Source organism: Protopterus annectens, chromosome 1.part0, assembly GCF_019279795.1.
Source record: "Protopterus annectens isolate FY-2018-M chromosome 1.part0, PAN1.0, whole genome shotgun sequence".
NCBI classification, from domain to species: Eukaryota; Metazoa; Chordata; order Ceratodontiformes; family Protopteridae; genus Protopterus; species Protopterus annectens.
In genome coordinates this window covers 1,660,732,812-1,660,759,664 of record NC_056725.1, presented here as the reverse complement: position 1 = coordinate 1,660,759,664, position 26,853 = coordinate 1,660,732,812, and the positions used below count along the sequence as shown (strand labels likewise).

The following is a 26,853-nucleotide window of genomic DNA, read 5'->3' as shown; positions in this document are numbered from 1 at the left end:
CGACTGGCACTTGTGAAATGCTTCTGCTTCGGGCATCACTCGGCAAGAAAGACTAAAAAAAATGGCGTCGGCTGCATGTTTTATACCCCTGATGACCTGACGTCATGGAAGAGGAGACAGCAACCGACACAGGACCCAAGACTTTGGAATTCAGGCCGACTGAGGGCAACCTGCCAGCAGATTACCCAAATGTAATGACTGCAACAGTAAAACACGAAGAACATCTGCCAGTAGCAGGGGAAGCCACTAGTCCAGGTACACGTCCAGGAGTTAGGGTTAAATGTTTTGAATGCAACCAGTACGGCCATGTGGCATACAGGTGTCCAAAGAGGCAAGGTGGGGAACAAAAGGTGAGGGAGCCAGTAGCTGGGAAAGACAAAATGCCAATAGTAGGTTGTCTTGGGACAACAAGGGTACCAAACTACCACCAGAGGTTATATCCTATTGCAGTGAAAGGCAAAGAGGCCATTGCCAAGAGAGAGATGGCCTTGGATATAACCATTGTAAAGCCTGCAATGGTTACAGAGAAGTACTACTTGCCTGGGCAGTCTACTCCAGTCAGAGCTTTAGAAGGGATCCCATTCCAAATACATTTGGCTAAGGTTCACCTTGACTGGGAGGGTGGAAAAGGAAGCCAGCAAGTAGGTGTGCTTGAGGATATATCTGCAGATGTCCTGAAAGGGAATGATTTTGATAGCGCACTATCCTGTGCTTGTGCAGTTACATGCAAGTCAGGCTTGGAGACAAGCAGGCAAGTCTGGTAACCTGAGGGAGACCCCGACAGACTGCATACTTGCAGCCAGGACTTGTTAGGTGGTTCCTTCAGGGAGAGAGCTACTCTGTAGCAGTGACACTGAAGGGGAGCCACAGCTGCTTGGGGGTACTGATGGTCCCTTGTACAGAGTGACTGCAAAGGTAGAGGTGAGCAGTAGTACCCAAGCTGACAGTGAAGCGCCACTGTCAGAGGATGCCAGACTTCCTGTGGAAGGGGAGCTGAGGAGGGTTACAAGGAGAGAGTTGAGGCAGGCTCAGCTCTCAGACCCTACATTGCAAGGCCTGAGGCAGGTAGCTAGGGAGGCACCTGATTCTCAAGGAAATGGGGAATCTGTATACTGAGATAAAAGGGTTACTATAAAGAGAGTAGACTCCTGAGGGAGGGCAAGAAGGTGAGAGTACAGCAGTTGGTACTGCCTAGAACTTACTGTCTGGCGCTTCTAGCCATAGCCCATGATATTCCCTTTGCAGGTCATATGGGCATAAAACGTACAAAGAGGCATATTATGCAGAACATCTACTGGCCTGAAATTTCCAGTGATGTAACAGGGTACTGCAGGACCTGTGAGCAGTGACAAAAGGTAGACAAGGCAGGAGACAAGGTGAGAGCTCCTTTGATGCCTTTGCCTGTGATTGAGGAGCCATTTTAAAGGGTAGCTATGGATATTGTGGGTCCTCTGAGTACCCCAAGTTCCACAGGGAAAAAGTATATTCTAGTGGTAGTGGATTATGCTACACAATACCCTGAGGCAGTGGCTTTGTCCTCCACTGAGGCACAGAAGGTGGCAAATGTTTTGTTAGAGATTTTCAGCAGGGTAGGTTTCCCAAAAGAAATACTGACTGACAAAGGTGCCAATTTCATGCCAGACCTGCGGGCTTGTCTGTGGAGGTCCTGTGGGGTGAAGCACATGAAGTCCACCCCCTACCATCCCCAGACTAATGGTCTTGTTGAGAGGTTAAACTCTACAATCAAGTCCATGCCACAGGCATTTTCAGATCAGTTTAAGAGGGAGTGGGACAAATATATGCCCCATCTGTTTGCTTACAGAGAGGTTCCCCAGGAATCCACAGGCTTTTCACCCTTTGAGTTGCTGTATGGGCATAGGGTGAGGGGACCTCTAGAATTAATTCGAGATATGTGGGAAGGTGAGTGCAAGTCTCAGAAGGAGTCTGTTGTGGCATATGTCCTAAACCTCAGGACAAGGCTCAGGGAACTCATAGGCTTGGCCCAGGAGAACCTGGCAGAAGCCCAACAACAGAAAAAGGTGTGGCATGACAGGAATGCTCGAGCTAGAGAGCTGTGGACAGCAAGTAATGTTTCTCATTCCGGTCAGACATAACAAGCTTCAAGCAGCTTGGGAGAGACTCTACATGGTGGTAAGAAAGGTAAGTAATGTTAACTACATGGTAGAATGCTAGGCAGATGGCAGGGGCACAAACTGTACCATGTTAACATGGTGAAACCTTACCATGATAGGGAGGTCCTTGTGCTGAGCATTTGCAGTGGATTGCAGGAGGAGTCTGAGGGAGATCTGAGGACTGATCTCCTCAGTGAGGCTCGGGCTTACACCTCAGTGGAAGGGGTAGCAATGTCCCAGGAGCTATCTCCTACCTAGGTTCGAGAAATCCGAGCAGTGTTGCAGGAATTTGGGGACATGTCCACTGGGAAACCAGGGTGCACCCACCTGGAGCAGCACCAGATGGATACAGGACCCCAAAGGCCTATTAGGCAAGCCCCTTATAGAGTGCCTGAGGGAGTCAAACAGACTCTGAGGGAGGAGTACAGAGTACAGGAGATGTTGGAACTAGGGGTGATTCAAGAGTCCAACGGTCCCTGGGCCTCCCCAGTGGTACTGGTGCCAAAGAAGGATGGCAGCACCAGGCTCTGTGTGGACTACAGGAAATTAAATAGTGACACAGAGTCAGATGCTTACCCCATGCCTAGGACAGATGAGGCCCTAGAGCAGCTGGGTGGGGCTAAGTATCTTACAACTACTGATCTTACCAAGGGTTACTAGCAGGTGCCCTTGACTCCCACTGCTAGAGAGAAGTCAGTCTTTGTGACTCCTTTTGGCTTCTATGAGTTCACAAAGATACCCTTTGGGATGAAGAATGCCCCAGCGACCTTCCAGAGGCTGGTAGATCATATCCTAGCAGGAGGGTTTGCCCTTGCTTACCTAGATGATATTGCCATCTACAGCGATTCCTGGCCAGAGCACCTTCAGCATATCAGGGAGGTGCTGGGCAGACTACAGAGGGCAGGGCTGACCATTAAGACAAGCAAAATTCAGGTGGGTATGACAGAGGTCTTCTACCTAGGACAGAGTGGGGAGTGGTAAGATAAGGCCAGAACCTGCCAAAGTGGAAGCCATTCAGGCATGGCTTGCACATGTTACTAAAAAGCAGGTGAGGGCATTTTTAGGGACAGCAGGGTACTACTGAAAGTTTGTCCCCAGTTATAGTACTATAGCTGCTCCCCTCACAGACATGACAAGGAAGAACAGGCCAAATAAGGTAGTGTGGACCCCAGCATGTGAGCAGGCATTCCAGAAGCTTAAAGACGCTTTGGGAGGATCGCCTGTATTAGCCAGTCCTGATTACAGCAAATAATTTCTTGTGCAGGTGGATGCTTCGAACCATGGGGTGGGGGCTGTAGTTAGCCAGATTTTTTCAGAGGGGGAAGAGCACCCAGTGGTTTATCTTAGCCGTAGGCTCCAACCCAGGGAGGAATGCTATGCAGCTGTAGAAACGGAATGTCTAGCCATTGTGTGGGCACTGCAGAAACTTCAGCCTTATCTGTATGGAAGGAAATTCACGGTTATGACAGATCATAACCACCTAACATGGTTAAACAGAGCCAGCCAGCAAAATGCAAGTTGCTAAGATGGAGCCTAGGGTTGCAAGCATATATGTTATGTCAGTGCAGCACCACAGTAGGAGTAGCAATGCCAATGCAGACGGGCTCTCAAGACAGGGAATGGGGTAGGTAAAGACCTAACAGTCTCAAGCAGCATTTCTCAAGGGTCACTTGAAAAAACTAGATTGAGTTCTCGGGGGGGGGGGGGATATGTGAAGAGTGGGTAAAGATAGATGAAGGCTGCCAGCCTAGCCAGATAGAATGTCATTAATATGAATGTAAACTACAGGCTTGTTGTCTTAAATGTAAAGAAATAGTGTTACATGTGGGACTGGGAAAAAAATGTGACAAAAGTGCACTCTACTGACCAAAGTAAAGCATGTGGTGACCCTTTGATGTAGACAGTGGTGCCAAAGGGTCTAGATGAAGAAATTCTTTCTATTGTTTTAACCAAGAGTTAAATTGCTAGATTTAAACATGTAAATGTATTTTATTGCTCTGCTTCCTGACCAGCTGCAAGATAACAAAAGGAGATGTTAAGAATGTAAATGCAGTTTCTGTTAGCCTGGGAACCCAGGGAAGTGTGAAGAATGATGAAATGTGAATCAGAACTACAATATCAATTTAAACAGAGAGAACCAGAGAGGAATAAGCATTTTTGTCTTGACCATCCAACTCATCAGCTCTCTGCCTGTTCTATATGCAAATTTATCTTAGATTTGTGTTTTCTCTTAGTCTAATCTTTCTAATTTCTAATTCTTTCTAAGTGTTTCCTGTGATGGCAGAACTGTACGACTGAATTATTTTAAGTCTTTCTCTGTGATCTCTGAACTCTTGACTAGCACTGTGTAGTATGAAGTATTGTCTTGTGTTTTTATTTATTATTACATATTTTAAAACCTTTCAACTGTGGCTGGTTTGTGTAGAGATAATTTAAGCTCTAGAGTACATTGCATATTTATAGTGATCACTGTACCAAGTCACTCTAATAAGGCTTGACAGTTTAGTTATACTACCAACTGGATAATAATATTGCACAGTAATAATTGGACACTCTTTTAAGGGCCTTTGAGTAGCCGATAAATATTAGCTGGGTGGTGGCAGGCGGTATTACCGTATAATCTGGGTAATAGGGGCACAGCCAGAGAACCTGTGCCAGCTTTTCCCAGGAGTGTCTGTGTGGTTGTATAAACTCTTATCTCAAAGTGTGTGTGTGTCAGCTACTTGGGCAAGGACACGAAGCACTGGTTAGACAGAGAGGGTTGCTGGAGGTTTTAGCTTTCCCAGCTAGGCTGAGATCTGGACCCTATAGCTGTGCCAGTGGGGAGTCTTATTGGGGACCTGGAGAGCAAGGGAGCAACCAGCCCCAGAGTGACTGTGATCTCTGTGCACTCTTAAGGGAAATTGTACTTTACTGTGTGTATTTGTTATCCTTTCCTCCTATATGAGACATCCCTCACTGGTGTTAGTGGTGAGAATTGAGGCTCCTTGATTGCTGGGCAAGGGCGGGAGTCACAGGTACAAATAATGCTCTTATATTAATGATCAGAATAAGGGTAATAGTATAGCAACCATCTGTCGACAAGCAAGTTGCAATGCTAAACCACTTGTCTATGTCGTTTTCTGCACATCTTGGAAAGCCTTTTACAGAGGAAAAACTTAGAGGATTTCGAGATAGAACATATGTATTTATCAAAAATATGTATATGAGAAATGCTTTAAGCAAACATATATATGAATATCCTAGCTGCAACAAGTTTTTATTTTGTGTTCTGGAACTGGTTGAAGTCAATATTAGAGGGAGAAGTCAGAAAACCCAACTGGAAGTAGAGGAAATTCTTTAACAGTTAAGAATGAACTTGGGAAGTCCCCAGGATTTGAATGATTGTGTAAATATAGCAAGTATACTTAAGATGTAGGCATCCAAGTTATGATTTTAAATAACATTATTACTGTATTTTTAACAGTATTTTGGTATCAAAGGATTTAATAATGTATGCATATGTTTTTATGTTTGATATTTTTACTCGTTCAGCAATATGCTTGGCAACTGATCCATGTGACAGTCAGCTGATGTGACTGATTAAAGACAAAATTATGTCCCGTGACCAATAAATTAGGTTTGACTAACATTTTATTCTGATAAAGCCCAGGGATTTGATGCAAACTAAACTGCTTAATGAAGGCTTTTTATTTGCACTGGCAGCTGCAAGTGTTTTTTGCAGCATTTGTGTCCCCCACACCCAGGCAAAGGCACATAAGATGACAACCACAAGAAGGAAGGAAGGGGAGGAGATGAGGCAGGGTCTGCCAAGAGTTTGGTTCGTCATACACATCCACTGTCACATGTGAAACTTTTATGTTTTAGATGGATTTACTGGCAAGTGACATGAGTGGATACCTTTATGCTTTCAAAGTCTGCAGCTCTCATGCAATATTTGACATTCGGAATTACAAACAGAACCTACCGTGAAACCCAAGGCATTAAGGCAGAGAGATGCAGAAGTAAATGTGCCTGGATGACTTGATTAACTACAGTATGAAGAGGATGGATCTTGTCATGAGGCAGACGTGACTTGTAAGACAGACTGTCTATTGAACACCCAGCAAATGCAAGGGTCTCAGGGGGTCCCATCTATGAATCTATGTTGTTTGTATTTCCAAAAGACTGAAAGAAATTCCTCAAAGACACTCTTGCAGATATCAGGTGTGCACAGCTGGATTGGCCAGAAACCAGTCAACCAGGTAAGGAGATCTGATTACAGCCTCTGGTTCACTGCAACTACAGAAATGCATCTGATAAACAGCTGGGTCTTGTGTGATGTTAAATGGAAGTATCTGGAATTGATAAAAGCTGGCTCAGACTCAGAACTATAGAAAAAGTACAGTTGTGTACACTTACCATAAATGTTGATATTCGAGAGTATTCACTGTTGCAGTCATCACATTTGGGTTATCCTGCCAGGGGTTGCACTCAGTCGGCCCGAATACCAGAGGTTTAGTATTTCTGCATCCGTTGCTGTCGCTCCAGGACTGACATCAGGTTGTCAGTGGTATAAAATCAGGCAGCCGACGCCATTACATCAGCTTTTCTTGCCTCAACTGTCAGGAGCCCCACATAGGGAGCTAGGTTATGGTGGAAGAACACCACCAGTAGGAAATAAATACCAAAAATTCCCTGTAAGGAGAGAGAAAGAGCTAGAGAGAGACAAGGGGGGTGGACGGGGAAACCAGGACTGCAACACTGAATACACTCAAACATCTATATTTATGGTAAGTGTACACAACTGTACTATGTTCTTCGTGTTTCACTGTTGCAGTCATCACATTTGGTTTAATTCCCAAAGCTGAAATAAAGGATGGAGGCAGTCAAGAAGACTGGAAGCTGGCTAGAATGCCCTGCAAGTCTGCGGTGGCAAAGCCTGCCCTGGATTTGGAGAAGATAGGCAGGTGGTAAAGCTTGGTGAAGGTATGAACAGAAGTCCATGTTGCAGCCTCCAGGATGTCCCTGGTGGGGACCCCTCTGAGAAAAGCTTCAGAGGTGGAGGTTGCCCTGGTGGAATGAGTCCTGACCCCCTTTGGGGGCGGTTTCCCATGCTGTTTACAGCCGAAATGGATGCAGTGTGCTATCCACTTGGAGATTGTTTGGATATAACATTGCCCTCTGCCCCTGCTGTGAAGCTGACTAACAATTGGTCAGTATTTCTAAAATATTTAGTCCTATCCAGATAGGATCTGAGATGTCTGTGCACATCTAGAGAGTGCAGAATCCTTTCCCCCTTCTTTTGTGGTTTAGGGGAAAAGGTGGGCAATGAATGGATTGGTTGAGAGCCACACTGGATACCACTTTAGGCATGAAGGATGGGTTCGTCCTGAGGGAGACCCTGTCAGCATGGAAAATGATGAAGGGCTCTACAGCCATAAAGTACAGTTTTGTACCTACCATAAATGTAGATGTCCGATAGGTATGCATCTGCAGTCATCACATATGGGTTGTCCTGTCTCAGGCAGCCCTTCGGTCGGCCGGATTCCAAAGTCTGGGTCCGGCGTCGGCTGATGTCGCACTTTCCCCGAAGTCAGAGCGCCTGGGGTATAAAAGCATCAGCCGATGCCATCTTCCTCAGTTTTTCTTGCCCCAGATGCCAGGTGCCCTCTAAGGAAGGCTAAATTTGGAGGGATGTATTTAAAAATCCAAATATGCACAATAATATAAAAACAAATACACCATAATAGATCACCCCAGCTAGCCATAAGAGGGGTAAGTACCCAAGAAATACCACAGAGGGGAAGGAGGGAGGGTAAACCTGACTGCAGATGCATACCTATCGGACATCTACATTTATGGTAGGTACAAAACTGTACTATGTCCTTCAAGGATGCATCTGCAGTCATCACATATGGGTAGAATACCATAGCCAATCTGGGGGTGGAGGAACTATGTAAAGGATGGTGTAGCTAAAATGCCCTGCAGGACTGCCGTAGCAAAGCCTGCTCTGGATCTGGAATATAAAGGTAAATTGTAATGCTTGGCAAATGTATGCACGGAGCTCCATGTAGCAGCTTCTAAAATGTCCTTGGTAGCCACCCCTCTTAAGAAGGCTGTGGAGGTGGCTGTGGCTCTCGTGGAATGAGGTCTAATGTTAGCTGGCACAGTTTTTCCATGAAAGGAGTAACAAAAAAATGCAATTCCCTATCCATTTTGAAATTGTCTGTTTGGAAATTGCTTTTCCTTGTGTACCAGCAGCATATGCTACCAACAGCTGGTCAGTTTTACTGTAACCTTTAGTTCTGTCCAAGTAGTAGCGCAACTGCCTGTGTATGCCCAGGGTGTGCAGAAGTTTCTCCCCTTTGTTTTGTGGATTTGGAAAGAAGGTAGGCAAGTGAATAGCTTGATTTAATGAAACCCTGGATACCACCTTTGGCATAAATGTAGGATTGGTTCTCAATGAAACTCTATCCTGATGAAAAATAAGAAATGGCTGTACTGCCATAAGGGCCTGTAACTCAGATACTCTTCTTGCTGAGGTTATGGCCAGAAGGAAAGCAGTCTTCCAAGACAGGAACTGTAGTTCTGCAGATGCTGCTGGTTCAAAGGGAGGCAGTGTTAGTTTTTCCAACACGAAGTTAAGGTCCCAAGTAGGTAGAGGTGGTTTCCTTGGAGGATTGATGTTTTTGATTCCTCTTAGAAACTGTCTTAGGAGAGGATGAGAGAAGACAGGTGGATCAGTGTTGTACTCTGCTGAAATTGCTGAAGCATGAATTTTAATGGAAGAGTAAGACAGACCGTTGTGGAGCATTTCTGCCAAGTATTCCAGGACATGTGCCATGTTCATCACTGTCGCATCTAGGCCCTTTGTGGTGTTCCAAATGTGAAATCTTTTCCATTTTGCTGAATATGCCTTTCTTGTGGAAGGCTGGCGAGCTTCCATAATATCATCTTTCACTCTTTGGGATAGCTTGTCCTGAAGAGGAGTCAATGTATTTTCCAGGCTGTAAGTTGCAAGGTTTTCAGGTTGGAATGCAGAGTTTTGTAATTGTGCTGTGTCAGTAGAAGTGGCCATAGAGGAAGAGGCCATGGTTTTGTGCGTGACATGCTCTTTAACAGTGGGTACCAGTTCTGTCTTGGCCAGTCCGAAGCTATCAGAATCACTTTTGGCTGCTCTGTCCTGATCTTCAGTAAAACCTTGGTCATTAATGGGAGAGGTGGAAATGCATACACTGTTAGAGTTCTCCAGCTGAAAGAGAGGGCGTCCACTTTCCATGCTTGTGGGTGGTACGTCGTTGAGCAGAATTTCTTCAGTTGATGATTGTGGGGTGAGGCAAAAAGATCTAAGTCCGGCCTCCCCCATGATTGTGTTATCTGTAGAAAGATGTCTGGGTGCAGCATCCATTCGTGCATCCATGATATTTCTGCTTAAGCTGTCCGCCAGTATATTGTCTTTCCCTGGCACAAACTGGGATTGTAGCTGTATATTGAGTTTCAAGGAAAGTTCCCATAGATTCATTGCCAGCCTGCAAAGAGGATAGGAATGGGTGCCTCCTTGCTCGTTTATGTACCACATAACCGTGGTGTTGTCTGTCCTTATTAGCAGACGGCCATGATGCAGAAAGGGTTTGAAGGCTTCGACTGCATGTACCACTGCCAGCATTTCCTTTTGGTTTATGTGCATGCGTAGCTCTTTTTGTGACCATAGACCTTGAATGCATCTGCCCTCCATGTGCGCTCCCCATCCGTGGTCTGAAGCGTCTGTTGTAATGGTTTGGCTGGCTATTGGCTTGCTGAAAGGCAGACCACTGTTTGACTGGCTTGCTTGAGCCCACCACAGAAATTCCTTTTGAAGGCATGGAATGAGTGGTATCAAAGTTTCCAGGCTGTGACTGTGCTGAGTCCATAAACTCCTTAGGTACCATTGTAGTTTCCTCATATGTAGTCTTGCTTGCGGAATCAGAAGAATGCAAGAAGCCATGTAACCCAGAGCCTGCAGGATTTTCCTTGCAGTCAGCTGGGTTTGTCTTGTCAGATTTTTGAAGTAATCTGGTAGTTGACTTTGTTTTTCTTCTGTGAGGAAGGCCATTTGGGTGGTTGTATCTAGATCTGCACCCAGAAAGGTTATTCTTTGGGATGGAACAAGTCTTGATTTGTGAAAGTTGATTGTATATCCCAAGGCCTGAAGTAGGTGGATGGCATAATTCAAGTGTTTTACCAAAGTTTGTTGGCTGTCTGCTTGTATAAGGCAGTCGTCTAGATATGGGTATATTTGAATCCCCTGAAGTCTGCAGTGTGCAATTACGGATGCCAGGCATTTCGTGAATACTCTGGGAGCAGTAGATAAGCCAAAGGGCAATGCTGAGAATTGATAATGCTCTGACCCTGCAAGAAATCTGAGGTGTCTTCTGCAACTTTGTCTGATAGGGACATGCAGGTATGCCTCCTTGAGGTCTAGAGTTACCAGCCAAGACCCCTTGCCCAGCATGGGAAGGAGCTGCTGTAGAGTCAGCATTTTGAACTTTGGCACAATGAGATAAGTATTCAGTGCGGACAAGTCGAGAATAGGCCTCCATTGTTTTTCTTTTCTTGGAACAAGGAAGAGTCTGGAATAAAATCCTTGGCCTTGTTCTGAGAGAGGAACCTTCTCTATAGCTTTCATTTGCATTAAGCTAGAAATTTGTTTCAAAGCCTCTGCCCTTTGATTCGGTGGCAGGTCTGGCATGTCCTTTCTTTTTGGTAATGTGTGGAAATGAAACCTGTATCCTTTGTCTATTATTTGTAGTGTCCATTTGTCCCTTGTAATACTGTGCCAATTTTCTGAGAATAAAGAAAGCTTTCCGCCCAATGTGCTTCCAATTGAGCCCTGGTTGGCGGTGTCAAAGTAAAGTCATTGAGCCTGTCCTTGTGCAGCAGTTGAAGGTCCTGCATTACCTCTCTGGTTGGGAGGCTGCCATTGACATCCTCTGTAGGAGCCTCTAGCTTGCCCTCTACCTCTAGCATGCCTGTTCTTGCCTCTCTGAAACCTCTCTGTGTCTGGAAAGGACCAATTCTTGGAAGGCCAATTCCTGCTGAATCTTGGTGGTTGTACTTGGAGAAAATCTTTGACTGTTTGTACGGATTTTGCCTTTTCTTCAAATTTCTTTAGGACCTCCTGAGCCGTGGAGCCAAATAACTTTTGCTTTTCCAGAGGGGCATCCAGCAGCTTTGCTTTAACATGGTCTGGCAGAGATTGTTCCTTCAGCCAAGCATGCCTGCGTATGACTGCACCAGTCATAGCTGACCTACATGAAGCTTCCAATGCATCATAACCACATTGCAAGAAATGGTTGCTAACCTGTTGTTAGTTATGTTCCAGATCCTGAAGTGACTTGCGGTCTAGGGGGTCAGGTGAAGACAGTTTTTTATGCAATTCATCTAACAAATACTCTTGGTACTGTATCATATGAAATTGACAATTTAATGCCCTCATAGAAAGAGTAGCAGAAGTATACACTTTTTTACCCCATCTCTCTAAAGCTCTGGACTCCCTTTCAGAGGGGAGAGGATTTTTAGCAGTGGCAGCTGCAACCCCTTTAGGGCCCTGGGAAATAGTTTCTGGATCAGTAGAGTGGGCCTTGTAAAGGTAAAGATGAGTCCGGGACCCTGTAGTACCTATCGGGTTTGGCAGGAGCCGGAGGGAGAGAATCAGGGGTTGTGCTAGAGTCAGAGTACACATCATCAATGACATTCAAAACAGGAGGAATAGCTAAAGGTCTATGCTGAGGCAAATGTAAAAAGGTCCTTAATCTTTTCCTGGAATCAGAGAATTCCTGGCCCTGCCATTGGAAATGCTCTCCCATGGTGTGTAGTGTCTCCCCAAAGGAAAACTCTTCAGGATGGGAGGCCGAGGGAATAGATTCCTCTGCATCAGAATCCTCGTAGGCCGAAAAAGCCTCTTCCTGGTGGTCCGAGAGAGTAGAGCCATCAGAGGCCTCATCTGAGGAGTGGGGATCAGAGGGCTCAACCCTGGGCCTTTTGTCTGGAGGAGGTTGAGAGCCCCTGTCCGGATGAGGTTGAGAGCCCCTAATTAAGGAGATAAGATCCTCTGCTAAGGTTAGAATCGGTGAACCAGTAGAGGGTTCCTGAGGGATAACCTTGGGAGGGAAAGCTTTTGAGAGTTTAGCAGCTTTAGCCCTGGAGAAAGCCTTAATGGACATGGATGCAGGAGGCCTGGCTGCACCACGTGCTGGAGTAGATTTGTCTAAAGGAATGGTGTCGGAAGGTTCCAGGACACCAGTTTCTGTTGGAAATTCAATAACAGACTCAGCCGGGGCCTCCGGGACCGAGGTAGTCGGTTGAGCGGTTTTGGTAATTGGAAGTACCAAGGACTCTGTTTCAGCCGAGACAGAGACACTCGCGGTAGGCCTGGCCGTGGTTTCAGCCGAAACCGCGGCCCGCGTGTGTCGGTCCTTGTCCTTCCGTTTCTTAACTAAATGAGAAGTCGGAGTCTCTGACGGCATCTTATACGAAAAACTAGCCCCAAAAAATTCCTCTGCAAACTCCGCCCGACATCTAAGAGTGCGTCGGTTGAAGGAAGCACAGGCTGAACAGGCCGAGACGTCGTGGTCTGGGCCTAGGCAGGGGAGGCAGTAAGAGTGGAAATCCTTATGAGGTATTTGTTTCCCACAAGTTAAACAATTATTAACTTTATCTGACATCGGCTGAGGCAGGAAAGAGTCCCCAACGGGGTACTTAGCTTTTTGAAGTCTTCGGTAGCTGAATTACAGGAGCTGGCCGACCGGCACTTGCGAACTGCTTCTGCTTCGGGCACCACGCGGCAAGAAAGACTGAGGAAGATGGCGTTGGCTGATGCTTTTATACCCCAGGCGCTCTGACATCGGGGAAAGTGCGACATGAGCCGACGCCGGACCCAGACTTTGGAATCCGGCCGACCGAAGGGCTGCCTGAGGCAGGACAACCCATATGTGATGCCTGCAGATGCATCCTTGAAGGACATCTGCTTGTAGCTCTGAAACTCTTCTAGCTGAAGTGATGACCAGAAGCAAGGCCGTTTTCCAAGAGAGGAATTTTAACTCTGCTGAAGCTGCAGGTTCAAAGTGAGGTACGGTGAGCTTTTCCAACACAAACGTAAGGTCCCAAAGCTGGGGTAGGAGCTCTTCTGGCTGGCCTTAAGTTGTTAGGCCTTCTTAGGAACAGTTTGATGAGAAGGTTGAGAAGAGAGGTGGCTCTGTGCTGTAATGAGCAGAGATGGCAGAGGCATGACTTTTAATAGAAGAGAAGGACAGACCTCTGTGCAGTAGGTCTGCTAGGTAATCTAGGATGAGAGGTAGGGAGGGCTGTGCTGTTTCGGCTCCCTTAGCCTGGATCCAGGTGAAAAACCTTTTCCACTTGTCAGCATAGGATTTCCTAGTGCTGGGACGTCTGGCCTCACGTATAACATCTAGGACTTGTTTGGTTATGCTGGCAGCTTAAGGACAGGTCAAGGAATAAGCCAGGCTGCCAGGTTGAGGATCTGCAATTGGGGATGCATGAATTCTCCATTCTTCTGGGTCAGGAGTGTTTGGATCTGAGGTAGGTGGCAGGGGTGACAGGCTGCACAGCAGAAGTACCAAACTAGATTCCATAAAAACATCATCATCATCATCCAGGACAGGAGAAATGGCCAAAGGTCTGTGCTCATAGGTTAGTACTAGGCTAACTGCCCTTGCGAGCCATTGTAAGCCTAGCCAATTATCATTTGTGAGACTCAAACCCTGGACCTTGTGTTTGCAAGGCAAACACCTTAACCATTAGGCCACCCTCCCAACCCTTTAGGCCACTCTCCCAACCTTAGTTTTCTTTTTGGGAAAAACATAGAAAGACTGACCCAAAGATGGGGATCATCCACAGGAATTAGGCTTCTTAGGTCAGTTTTGCGATACAGCATCATTCGCACCCTCTTCCAAGACCAAAAAGAGTTTTTTTTCTCTTGCCTACAGAGAAAGAATAGTTTTGTAAAATCTTACCATAACCACAGATGTCCTTCTCTTCCATGTTGCAGTATTCTTAGTGCAGGATTCCCAGCCTCAGGTGACCCAAACGTTGTCTCCTATACAAAAGTTTAAGTCTGGCTGCTATAGGTGCATGGGACGTCACACTTAGGGCCAAAAGCCAGGGACCTTAAATATGATGTCGCACCCACAGACCTCATAACTTAAACTACCCAGTCGGACTTCCCACAGAGTAATAAGTGATGTCAAATAGAGGTGCAAAGTGTCATATGCTGGCTAGTATGACACTATTCTAGGGTAGTGGCTTAGAGTGCCCTTTAGACTGGTCGATAGTAAAAAAGGGAGATAGGTGGGTGGGAAGGAATACTGCAACATGGAACAGAAGGGAATCTATGGTTATGGTAAGATTTTTCACAGCTATTCTATGTACTACTATTCCTATGTTGCAGTATTCTTAGTGAGGGAGATTACCACAGCTTAATTAGAGGGAAGGGTGGCGGGAGATGTAGCTGATTCCAAAAAACCTTGGATTGCTCTAGCAAGCCCTGCCTGTGCTTTGGAGACCTGGTCAAATTTGTAGTGTCCGGTGAAGGTGTGAATGGTGGACCAAGTGGCTGTTTCCCGTACGGAGACTGTGTCCAGGCTGCTGTGGAAGGCTTTGGAAGTTGCTACGCCCCTGGTAGAATGAGATCTTACTCCCTGGGTTAAGTGCTTGCCAAAGTGGGAGTAGCAGAAGCAAATAGTTTTCCTAATCCAAAAGGAAATGGTTTGTTTGGAGACTGCCTTGCCCAGGGGCCAAAGGATACTAAGAGTTGGTTAGATTTTCTGATTTACTTAGTTTTGTCTAGATAAAACCTTAGCTGTCTGTGCACATCCAGGGAATGAAGTAGCCTCTCACTGTCATTGGTTGGAGAGGGGAAGAAAGTGGGCAGGTGAATGGAATGGTTTAAGGACAGTTTGTTGATCACTTTAAGCATGAAAGAAGGTTAGTACATAGGGTTACCCTATCCTTGTGGAAGGCAGTGTAGGGAGAGCAGGCCATTAGAGCTTGTAACTCTGATACCCTCCTAGCTGAGGTAACAGCCACCAGCAGTACAGTCTTCCATGTACACAATTCGAGTGTAGCAGCACTAGCTGGTTCGAATGAGGCCAGTGTTAGTTTTTTCCTGAATGAAGTTTAGGTCCCAGGGGGGTGAGATGGGTTTTCTTGGTGGTCTGATGTGTAAGACCCCTTTCAGAAATAATTTGACATCTAGCCTGGTTAGTAAAAGGAGATCAAGTGGTAGACAGGCTGAAATTGTAGACAGGTGGACTTTCACTGAAGAGAACGAAAGACTAGCCTTAATTAGTTCACACACACAGATAAGGATTTGGGGGGGGGGTCTGCCTGGCAGGGATCCCTGTCCTTATGGAGACACCAGTTGGAAAATGTTTCCCATTTCGATAAGAAGGATTATCCTAGTAGTCAGTTTGCTGGCCTCCCTCAGAACTAGAAGCACGTCCTCCGAGTAGTGGTGTCTGAAAGGGATTAAAAATTCATCACCCAGAGTGCTGTGCTGTGGTAAATCTAAGAATTCCCAGAGTCTTTTTTGACTGAGGGTAGTCCTGACATTCCCACTGGAAATGCTCCCTTAAAGTATGAAGGGTATCACCAAAAGAAAAATCCTTGGATGCAGAGGCAGAAGGAATGGATTCCTCTGCATCAGAATTCTCAAAAGCAGAGAGGGGTTGCATGTCTTCATATTCAGAAGCATCAAAGTCATTGGACTCCTGTTCAGATAAAACTACTGGGGACAAGTCTTTCTTTTGGAAAGGGTAGTCTGGCTTCCCCTAATAAGCATAAGGTCTTTCCCCATTTTAATAATTTGAGATTGAGGCAAGGAAGCAGGTGCCTGAGCTTGGATCATCTGTTTTTTAGGAGTAGTTCGTACCCTGGGCCTTAGAAACTCGGTAGTTTTAGAAAGAACTGAAGACGCAAAAGAAGTCATTGATTTGTGTCGAGTATCGGTAGTGGGAAGTACTTCCTCAGAAGCCGGTGCCTGCTGAGAGGCTCCGGACCCATCCAAGGTAGAGACATCCGCAGGATCCTTAGTCGAAGAAGAGTCTCGCGGCATACCAGACTCCAAAAGGGTCACGGTAGTGGCCTGCGAATCCACAGAAGCAGGCATTAGGGGCTGCAAAAGCATCACACTGAGGACCGGTGAACTGATGACTAGCTTAACGGAAGCAACGATGGCAGTTGTATCTGTGCGGTCTGTCTTTATCCTTACGTTTTTTCGGAAGATTGGTAGTTGGATGGCTTACCGAAGTCATATCCGAATTCGAGGACTGAGAGCGAAAATATCTAGCTACAATAACGGCCCGGCAACATATAGTCCTGCCATTGAACAAAGCACAAAAGCAACAGCGAGGGATGTTGGTCTGGGCCTAAACATGTGACGCAGTAAGAACAGAAGTCTCAGTGTGGTATTTGCTTTCCACAGGCAAGACAACTGTTAACTTTTTCTGACATTGGTTAGACCAAGAAAAAAGGATCCCCAACGGGGTACTTGGCTTTAGAAGACTTCAACTTCAACTCAGAAACGAAAACTAGGTAGCAGGCCAACCGGCACTCATGCGAACTGCTTCGGGCTCCTCAGCAAGAAAGACTGATGTAATGGCATTGGCTGCCTGATTTTATACCACTGATGACCTGACGTCAGTCCTGGAGCAACACCGACCGACGCAGAAATACTAAGCCTCTAGTATTCCGGCCGACTGAGGCTACCCCTGGCAGGATAATCCAAATGTGATGAATGCAACAGTGAAACATGAAGAACATCTTCTGGGCTCCTTGGCAATCTTGATGTGAAAGTAGGTATCGGGCATTGCAGAAAGAATACTTGTTCACCATCTAGCAGACTGTGAATGATGAACTGCACTGTGACCATCAGCAAAGAGGTCTTTGAAAATTACTCAGTTTAGGACATTCAGATCAAGAATGGGCCTGAAGTCCTTGGTCATTTTTAGAATTAAAAAGAATACGGGAATAGAAATCACATCCTTTACGGTCCTGTAGGACCTCTTTGAAGGGTTCATTTGATATGTGTAGCATCTCTCTATCAGCCAGCCACTTTTGATGGAGTAGAACATCTGGCAAGGTAAGAAGAGAGGGATTGGGAGGCAGGTGGAATAGAATTTTGCACCTTGTAGACATCACTGGCCTGATCTAGTAATTTATTGTGATGGCCAACCATATGGCCATGCAAAGGGACAGTCTACCCCTGAGAGAGTGGGAGAGTCAGGTAAAGCCTCAATGACTGGACTACTATTCTCCAGAAACAGGACCATGGTATCCCTGTTTCTGCAGATTAGTACTGCTGTTGGGCTAGTGACTATTCTGGAAACTGCAGCAGCCTCCTAAAAATCTCAATTGTTTGTTGCTGGTCATGCCTATTGCTTTCTAGAGAACAGTGTTATGGAGCTTCACATTCCACATCAATAGCTATGAGGTTGTCATCGTGGTCCCATTTATTCAGTTCAGTATTAATTGCTGAAGGAGCTAACCCACCAAAAGGAACTCTCAAAAGCCACCTGAAAGATGGAACCAGGCATGGTGTTATAGGAGTAATCTGGTACCTGTTGCTCTTACCGCATTGAAATGTGGGCTGGATTCACGGTGACATTGGTAGTGGAAGACATGGCTCTATCTGAGATTATCTTAACTCATTACATCCCAGTGATGCCTCCAGGTGCATCTGCAGTTAACTCCTACTGATGCCTCTAGGCGTCAAATATTGTTTATTCATATTTGCATCAATAATTCTAAAACCATGCTACGTACAAGTTTTTAAAAGATTTCATCTTAAAGCTTACACAATGGCAAACAACTCCATTAATATCTGACCTCTGTCTAGTCCAGGTAAGTAGATATTAACTGTTGTTTTTAATATTAATTTTTATAGCTATAATTTTCACATTATTCTAAATATCTCAACAGCCAAGCAACACAGACAGAACTCCATAGCCTCATGTGAAAGCTCTCAGCTAGAAGAATAAAATGCTGCAGATAGCATATATGCAACTTTAGTGGCTACTGAGATATTGTAAGTTGTTTACAAAATATTACAAACTTACTAGTTACTTTGTTTACTGTGGCTTATAATCTTTGTTTTAAGACCTAGAACCTAAAGAACACTGCCACTACAAAAAATAGCTTGTGCTGAATAGTTTGCCATTTATATTTCTTTCATAACTCTTATGGTTCCAGAGATATGAACACTGCTTGAAATGCGAGGACTTAATTTCATTCTGTCAAAAGGCTTAGGCTCCGCCCATTGGAAGTTACAGTGCAAACTTCCTGAGCTCCAAAGGAGTGAATGTTCAATTCACCATCGGAGACTCTTAGAGCAACAGATCCATTTTGTCAACCAACGTTCAATGAAAACGCATTACAAAAGTAATTTACAGCCCACACAATTAACACAGAAAATATATAAACCTGCATCTCAAATCTATCCACTGCCCAGGACTCTACTGGGGGATGGGTAGCAGAACCGAATTATGGGCTACCTGTAGAATAAAGTCTATTTTGGGCATTTCTGCCCCACAGGTCCGTATCTTTGGAGATCCTAGGATCATGTCTGGTCTCTTTGGTTCATGGGCTACAATCTCAGGTTTTTTCCCATGTTGAACTAATCACCAGCCAGACCATCTTCCCAACTAAGGGATCACCTAGGAAGGAATTAGGGGAGTACAAAAATCCTCCCACAGGATATGCTGAGGAGACATCATGAAGTCAGTAGACCCATCCCCCTTTCTCCCCCATCATATCCAAAACATTTCCAAGTTTGGGGTGAATCGAGAGGATGGCTGTAATCTAAACACTTGTCCTTGCCAATATCTGGTGTAAGAGACTCCTGAGGGGAGTTCACGTGGCTCCTTCTGCACTTAAACTTACTTAACTTTCCATAGATGTGACAGGTCCAAGAAGGATAAACTTTACTAGATATGAAAGAGGTACACTGCCAAAGCCTACCAAACCCTGCATCGTAGTGTTCTAGTTAAAGAGATGGGGGGTAGTCAAGGTGAAATAAAAAGCAAGCCTTAGACAGAAGTCAAAGACTGTTAAGTGCCAAGAGTGACACACACAGCTGGGGTTGCATCATCATCAGTAAACAGCAGAGACCAATGCCATCCCCAGAGATAATGGGACTGACCCCAAGGGATACAGGCTTAACATGATCTGCAACAAAGTACTGGGCAAGTAGTCCCTCATTCTGACCCCAAAAACCTGATCATTAAGAATGAAATCTGTCAACCCTGAGGCCAGCACTCACAGCATCAACCCCGACAGATGAAAGCAGACCATGAAAGCATCAACAATGGCTCTAACAAAATCAAGGACATCAATAATGATGGATGAACAGAGTCCATGGGTCAAATGTTTCGCCAGCAATGACGCAATCAATAGCAAGATAATTTATAAACAGTTTCAAAGTTGTCGAAGGCACCAACTTAGAGGGCTGCCAACCAGAAACTGAGATCATAGGTGAAGCTGACACTGCTTTCAGCTGTGATACACCAGTGACCGAGTCAAAATTCTACTTCACTGGAACCAAGGGCAGTAAAGAATTCAGGAGGAGTGCCAAGAAGGTACAACCCAAAAACTTGGCAATGAAGAAGGGGTCTAAACTTCCCAAAAGTAGGAGACAGGAAGGACCATGAAGCATCATCCATTGGACCTGAAAAAAATGTATTCTCCAGTTTTATGTAACTAATTTCAATGGGCAAGTTTTTCTTGTTATAAACTTTTATCTGCAGCTCCTGAGCTCTGAGCATGTGGTGCTCCTTTGCTACAGGTATGGACAGCTTTAGCCTATTCTGAAAACTAACAGTGATATACTATAGTTGAACATAAATGTGAAAAAGTCTGAATATGTAGGTGTGTATAGGTAAATACTAGGTTATCAGTCTGCAAACTATTACAAGCCTAGCTAATAACCTGAGGTCAGAATCAAAACCTGTACCTTGTACCTGCAATTTAAAGATTTATGTATTTATTTTGACATTTAACCAGGTATGCCCGACTAAGCAATAGCCTATTCTCAGCTGAGGCTGGGGGATCTTAACCATTAAGCCGGCCCTATATATCACATGTAATAATTGTCTCTGCCACCTACCTTGAGTCATGGCTGGCATGGTCCCTAGTCCAGTTTACAAAATAAAATGAAATAAATGGTGCATTCCTGGGGTTGGCAGCTATGCCGGCCAGCATAAAGGTTTGTACTTCGCAGAAATATTACTGCAAAGAAATGAAAATTGGCAAGTCTTTGACCAACTACTTGTGGAGACAGGACTTATAGATTTATTCAGTAAACCATGTAGTTTAATAAAACAGAAAAATCACATCCCAGATGGCTTACAGGAAGAAACAAGTTAACTATACTTTTACTTACTTCTCATTAACAGTGTTCAGTTCACACAACCCATTCAGGACACAGACTGTCTTTTGGAAAAAAAAGTCCAAGTCTGCAGGACTCTCCCAGGGCCAATATTCAAGCTCTACAAGCAGATATTTTCACAAGAAACCCCTACAGGTTATTCCAGATTTGTCTCTCATACCTCGACTGTTTCAGGGTCTTCCACAAGAGGAACCAACTTCCTAGTTTGCTGCTTTGGGCAGCTTCTTTATACACAACACTAGTTGGCAATTAAGACCTTGTTATTAAACTGTTGTGAAAATATTCCAACACTCCATACATTGCAGTACACATTCTGAGAGCACATTTATATGTACATCTATCTTCTTTACAACCCAAATGAGTACATTCCATGATCAAAAGATTCATAATTAAATGTATTTTTGTTAAGCCAAAGCTAGCCTTATCATTCAAACACAAGATTTGTGAACACATTTCAAATAATTAACTCAAACCAAGTGTTATTACATACTCACCTTTTAAATCCTGCCATTTCAGTCACCAACCTATCCAGCTCTTCTACCTGAAATAGAAGATATTTGTACTGAGCAAAAAGTGTTTCATGTGAACTTTTGATTCATCATTCCCCAAAAAGCTCAACAGAAAAATAAAACAAGATTAGCATTAAAGACAAATATGCATCTCCACCTTTCAATACCCAAAGTAATTTTTTGGGTGAGAATGGACTAAAGTTGTTTTGGCACAGTGGTTTATTAAGTACAAAACTAAGGAAATTGACAAGACTGTGGATTTATAGGTTCATGGATTAGTACTACGCAAACTGCCCTCGTGGGCCATTTTAAGCCTAGCCAATTAACCCATAGGAGAATCAAACCCTATACTTTGTGTCATTAAGGTAACCACCTTAACCATTATGCCAACCTCCCACCTTTGTCAAATAACCAATAAAAACTGAAATTAGTTTTATGACTATGACCTAGGGGATACATGACCAAAACTCTCTGACTTTCTCATTTAACTGCGTACAAGTCTAGATACTCAAGAATGTTAGCTCTGGCCGCTGAATGCAAGCATCAACATTACATCATGGCATTTCAGCCAGTCAGGACTGGACACCTCTCAACACAAACTCCCATGAAAAAACAAACTTTAGGCATAGGTTGAACTATAACATATCATATGCCAAGACACTATTTTTTGTAGAACTCCTTTAACTACAGCAAAGGGAGATGGCAAACTGAACCACTATAAGATTCTACATAAGCATTTGCTCACATCAGTCCATTTCTTTTCTTTCTTGAGATTTCATGTTTTCCTAGTTTCCACCATTATGAATACTCCTACTGTTAGAGTTTTTTTTTAACATTCTTACTGTAGTTTAGTAGTCTATTGTGACAAGATCCTTCCTTCAGCTCTTGAGATACACCACTGCACAAGACTGTTTATGGTTACACAAAGCATTTCTCTCTGCCCACCTTCTAAGAACCCCCTCCATTTATAAGACCACACAAACTATCATTTTTTGTGCGTCATTCCAGGGTGCTACTGTACCAGCAGAAGGTGAAAAATGCAAAAAAAACAGAACACATGGGAAAAAGCCATTAACATACAACCTTTATTCTAAATCTCTCCTAGAAAGCGTACAAGGCAAAGTGTTTTCCTACACTTGTATTCCACCCCAAATGTAGCATATTGCAGGCAATATGCTCCTACTTACCTGTAACGGTAGATGTTCAAATTTCGCACGGTCTCAATGGCATATAGGTTCTGTGTCTACATAAACCCACAGTGACAGCTTTCAAATGCTCAGAATCCCCTCCTCTATCTGTGACGGTAGGGACATGGACAATCTCCTATCAGAGGAAACCTAACCACTGTCAGTCAGTTATTCAAGCTTTTAATCTTAAATATGATAAACCAAGGAGGATCAGATGGACTAGATGAAAGAATTGCCTGAAACCAAACAATTTGCAGCCACAGAACACCAACACAAAGCACCAAAGCCAACCAACATCACAACAAGGTTGAAAACCACTGAACTACAACAAAATAAGGGGGTGGTAAGTGGGTGCTGCCACTGATGCAATTGAGGTAGATGTGAAATTTGAACATCTGCTGACTTAGGCAACTGTACTATGTTCATCATTCGCACTGCATCAGTGGCATATGGGTAGATTCACAAAGCTTATGCTGCCTGGGGGAGGAAGAAGGATAAGGATCCAGTTACCTCCTGGCAGACTGTTCTGGAACTTGAGAAAGAATCCAGTTTGTGTGTTTTGGAAAGGTATGAAGATAGGACCACGCTGCTACTTCTAGAACACTTCCACAGTCTACTCCTTTCCAATATGCCACTGAAGAGGATAAGGCTCTGGTGGAACATGCTTCAACTTTGCCTGGAATAGATTTACCATGGTGGGAGTAATAAAAAACAATAGCAAAGGAAAACCAACAATTGTTTGCTTAGACAGAGGTTGATCCTTCTTAGCTCCAGAATAGGAAATAAAAAGCTGTTAAGCTTTCCCAAAGGACTTAAATCTGTCAAGGTGCCTGTGCGCATCCGAGGTATGCAGAATCTTCTTTCCCTTGCTTTTAGGTACTGGAAAGAAAACTGGAGAATGATGGCTTGACTCGGGATAAACTCAAACAACGTCTGGCATAAAAAAAAGTATTAATGTGCCAAACAACCTTGTCCATATGGAAAATCAGATAAGGTTGGCACACCATGGCTCAGAGTCTCATCTCGCAGATGTCAGAGCAATAAGCAAAACAGTTTTCCAAAGTGATGAACCTCAAATCTGCCTGAAAGGCAGAAGTAGCGGAGGTAAATTAATTATTTTTTTTAAGAACAAAGTTGAGATCCTTAGGACAGGAGGATCTTGCCTTTGAGAGGGTCTCAAGTGCAGCACTCCTTTCATAAACTGATTGACAACAAAAAAGACAAGAGAGGGGGAAATCCATGAGCAGACAAGCTTAGATGAGTGAAAGATGCACCTTGAGGCGTGCACAAGGTAATCCTTTGAGTAGCTCACACAAATATTTTAAAACCAGGGAGGTAAACACCAGATTGGGCCATCTGATATCAGTTAGATACCACTTAGAAAACCCCTCTCACTTGTAAACTTCACATTTTCTAGATGCAAGTTGTTCACCGCTTCCAATACCTACTATACATCTTCATGGAACAAGTGCCCGAAAGGTATCAAGACATCATCATCCAGGCTGTCACTAGCAACTGCTTTAAGACAAAGTGCACCAGTCACCCATAATACTATATAAGCAGATCCAGAGCGAGGAAGCTTATGGCAAGTTTTGTCAATTCATGTAAAAGGAGAACCAACTTTGACTGGACCAAAAAGGGGTCACCAAAATAATTTTTGGTAATTCTTTGAGTCTTCAGGGAAACCTTGGGAACTGGTGGAAAGGCTGGAAATGCATAAAGGAACAGCCCCATACAAGGGAATAAGAATGTTTCTGTCCTGCAAGCATGGCTGAAATTATATCTTAAAACATAATTTTTCCAACTGTCTGTTTTGAAAGGAGGCTAACAGAACTATTTGAAGTGTCCTCCACATCTGGACCAAATCCAGGTAGACCTCTGTTCTGACTTTCCACTCAAGAGGGTCCGTCTAGGATCTGCTTAGTCTGTCTACCACTAGGTTTTGCTTTGATGGGATGTATGAGGACTGAATCAGAGAATGCTGTAAGGACAGCTCCCAGGCCATCACTGCCAACTGGCAAAGAGGGCATGACCATAGGTTTTTGAACTTGTTCTCACCTTTCAAAAAAAATCAGATTGGACAAAGTGTTCATTTCTGTCTGGATCACAGTCCCCATCAAAATGTGTGACACTCGAATTAACTATACAGAAGGTATCCCCCACAGTCATTCTGAACAGGAGCACAGTCTCAGAGATTAGCTGACTGTAAAACACTATTAGCCAAGGAAAACGCATCATCCCTATACATGGTAATAATCAGTCTGTTATGTGTAAAGCCTGTTTCTTAACACGTGAGAAAGTAATTAGGGACACAGCATTATGACTGGCAAGGAGTCTCTTACCCCCGACCTCTCTTACACCTAAAGGGGGTCTCCCGTATCTGAACCAGGTACTGGAACAGCCCCAGAGGATGTGTCTAGCCCCCATACCATAGAAGGCTGCAGGCTCACATAAAAGGGTAACAGGGAAAAAGGTAAGTGGCCTGCTGGTCAGCTTAAGACAACAGCCTATTCACAAATCATAAAGCAGAGGCATGTTTTCTGTTGATTTTTTTCCCCTTTTTTTAGGTGCAACTAGATTTGATTGGGGGTCAACCATATGAGGATCCATCACATCAGGGAAAATCACCAGCGAGAATAATACACCAACACTATCAAGGGCTAACAAAGGGCAGCGGTAATGGGAAAATACAAACCATGTCACCATACAGCAAATACAGCTAGATTGTACAAAATACAGCAGAAAATTGTTAAATTTGAACTAAGCCTTGTTCTACAATCTGCACACAGTAGTAAACAGCATACACATTCACAGTCTACTCCTTTCCAATATGCCACTGAAGAGGATAAGGCTCTGGTGGAACATGCTTCAACTTTGCCTGGAATAGATTTACCATGGTGGGAGTAATAAAAAACAATAGCAAAGGAAAACCACCAATTGTTTGCTTAAACAGAGGTTGATCCTTCTTAGCTCCAGAATAGGAAATAAAGAGCTGTTAAGCTTTCCCAAAGGACTTAGCTCTGTCAAGGTGCCTGTGCGCATCTGAGGTATGCAGAATCTTCTTTCCCTTGCTTTTAGGTACTGGAAAGAAAACTGGAGAATGATGGCTTGACTCAGGGTAAACTCAAAACAACTTCTGGCATGAAAGAAGGATTAATGTGCTAAACAACCTTGTCCATATCGAAAATCAGATAAGGTTGGCCCACCATGGCTCAGAGACTCATCTTGCAGATGTCAGTGCAATAAGCAAAACAGTTTTCCAAGTGATGAACCTCAAAAGTAGCGGAGGTAAATTATTTATTTTTTTTAAGAACAAAGTTGAGATCCTTAGGACAAGGAGGATCTAGCTTTTGAGAGGGTCACAAGTGCAGCACTCCTTTCATAAACTGATTGACAACAAAAAGACAAAAGAGGGGGAATCCATGGGCAGACAAGCAAGTAAAATTCACTTGTCCAAATAGTGACAAATAAAATATAAGCCTTTAAATCAAATACAAGCCTTTTAAAACAGTATAAGTAAGCATCTGTTCAGATATTCCCTTGTCAGAAATGAAAACAACTTCACAAAATGTAAATAAAGTAAACTGGTTAAATCTCCATCCAACAATAAAAACTGCTACAGCAGTGTTAAATCAGTAGTAAATATCATATAAATGAAGAAAATTGGGAAAATGCAATATTTCCTGTAAGAACTTTTAATGAAGCAGATAAACAACAAAAGCAAGAGGCCTCAACTGACAGCACAGAATCTTCAGTTTCCCAGTACAAGTGCAAAACACTTTAAAAAAGTGCTTAAAAGCAGTATTAAGCATACAAATACGGAAGTAACTTGAAATTTCCAGAGGAATGAACAGCAATAGTAGATAACAATATTAGAATAAAAAGAGTTAATGCAAAAAATATTTTTTTTAACAAAAAAGAAAAAAATCCAAAGTATATAACAAAAAGGAAGGGAAGTTCCTAAAGGGATCTTATACAAGTTTCTGAAAAGTGTAATCCACCAATGCATGCTGTTGAAGAGATTCAACTGTGCGAGTCTTATAAATGACTGTCTGACAGTGGTTAGGTTTCCCTTGATGGGAGGGGCTTAGACAATCCCCTATCACAAACAGTCAGAGAAGGAGATTCTGAGCTTTGGAATGCTGCCAGTGTAGGTGTCTGCACGTACAAAAAAACATATGCCAGTGAGGCAGTTCAAATGACGATCAGCCAGCAACCACAAAGAGCCATTTCAAATATGGCTAAATCTGACCTTCTCCCTGGGAAAGAGATCTACAACATCTTGATCCTTTTCAACTACATCATCCTACCTGTCCTGTGCAAGTTTGGCATCTGTTCTAAATCTCATTACATGTGAATCTACTTTTCCTCATCCTTCTCTAATCGAGGGCTTGTAAACCTCATTAGAGTATTCGTATTCACTGCTTGCTGCATCTGTTCTATGTAATTAATTTTGTCTCTCTCTCGCTCTCTGCTGTATGTTGAAAAAGCGTTATGTACTTACCATAACTTCTGAATCGAGCAACACTGGTAAAAATAAACAGACAAGTCACTGGTATAGGCGTTCCACAATAACAACATGGCTTGAACAGGAAAAAAAATTT

The 26,853-nt window shown here is 43.8% G+C and overlaps 1 protein-coding gene across 6 annotated transcripts in view; it reads right to left on the bottom strand.

The window, feature by feature from the left end:
* Positions 1–26,853, bottom strand: part of ADSL (adenylosuccinate lyase) — a 663,305-nt gene that overhangs the window by 443,929 nt on the left and 192,523 nt on the right. For all 6 annotated transcript variants that reach the window (XM_044068286.1, XM_044068279.1, XM_044068264.1 and 3 more), the window contains one exon: positions 21,048–21,094. In XM_044068286.1, coding sequence (XP_043924221.1) covers positions 21,048–21,094 — 47 coding nt within the window. The remainder of the gene's footprint in view (positions 1–21,047; positions 21,095–26,853) is intronic.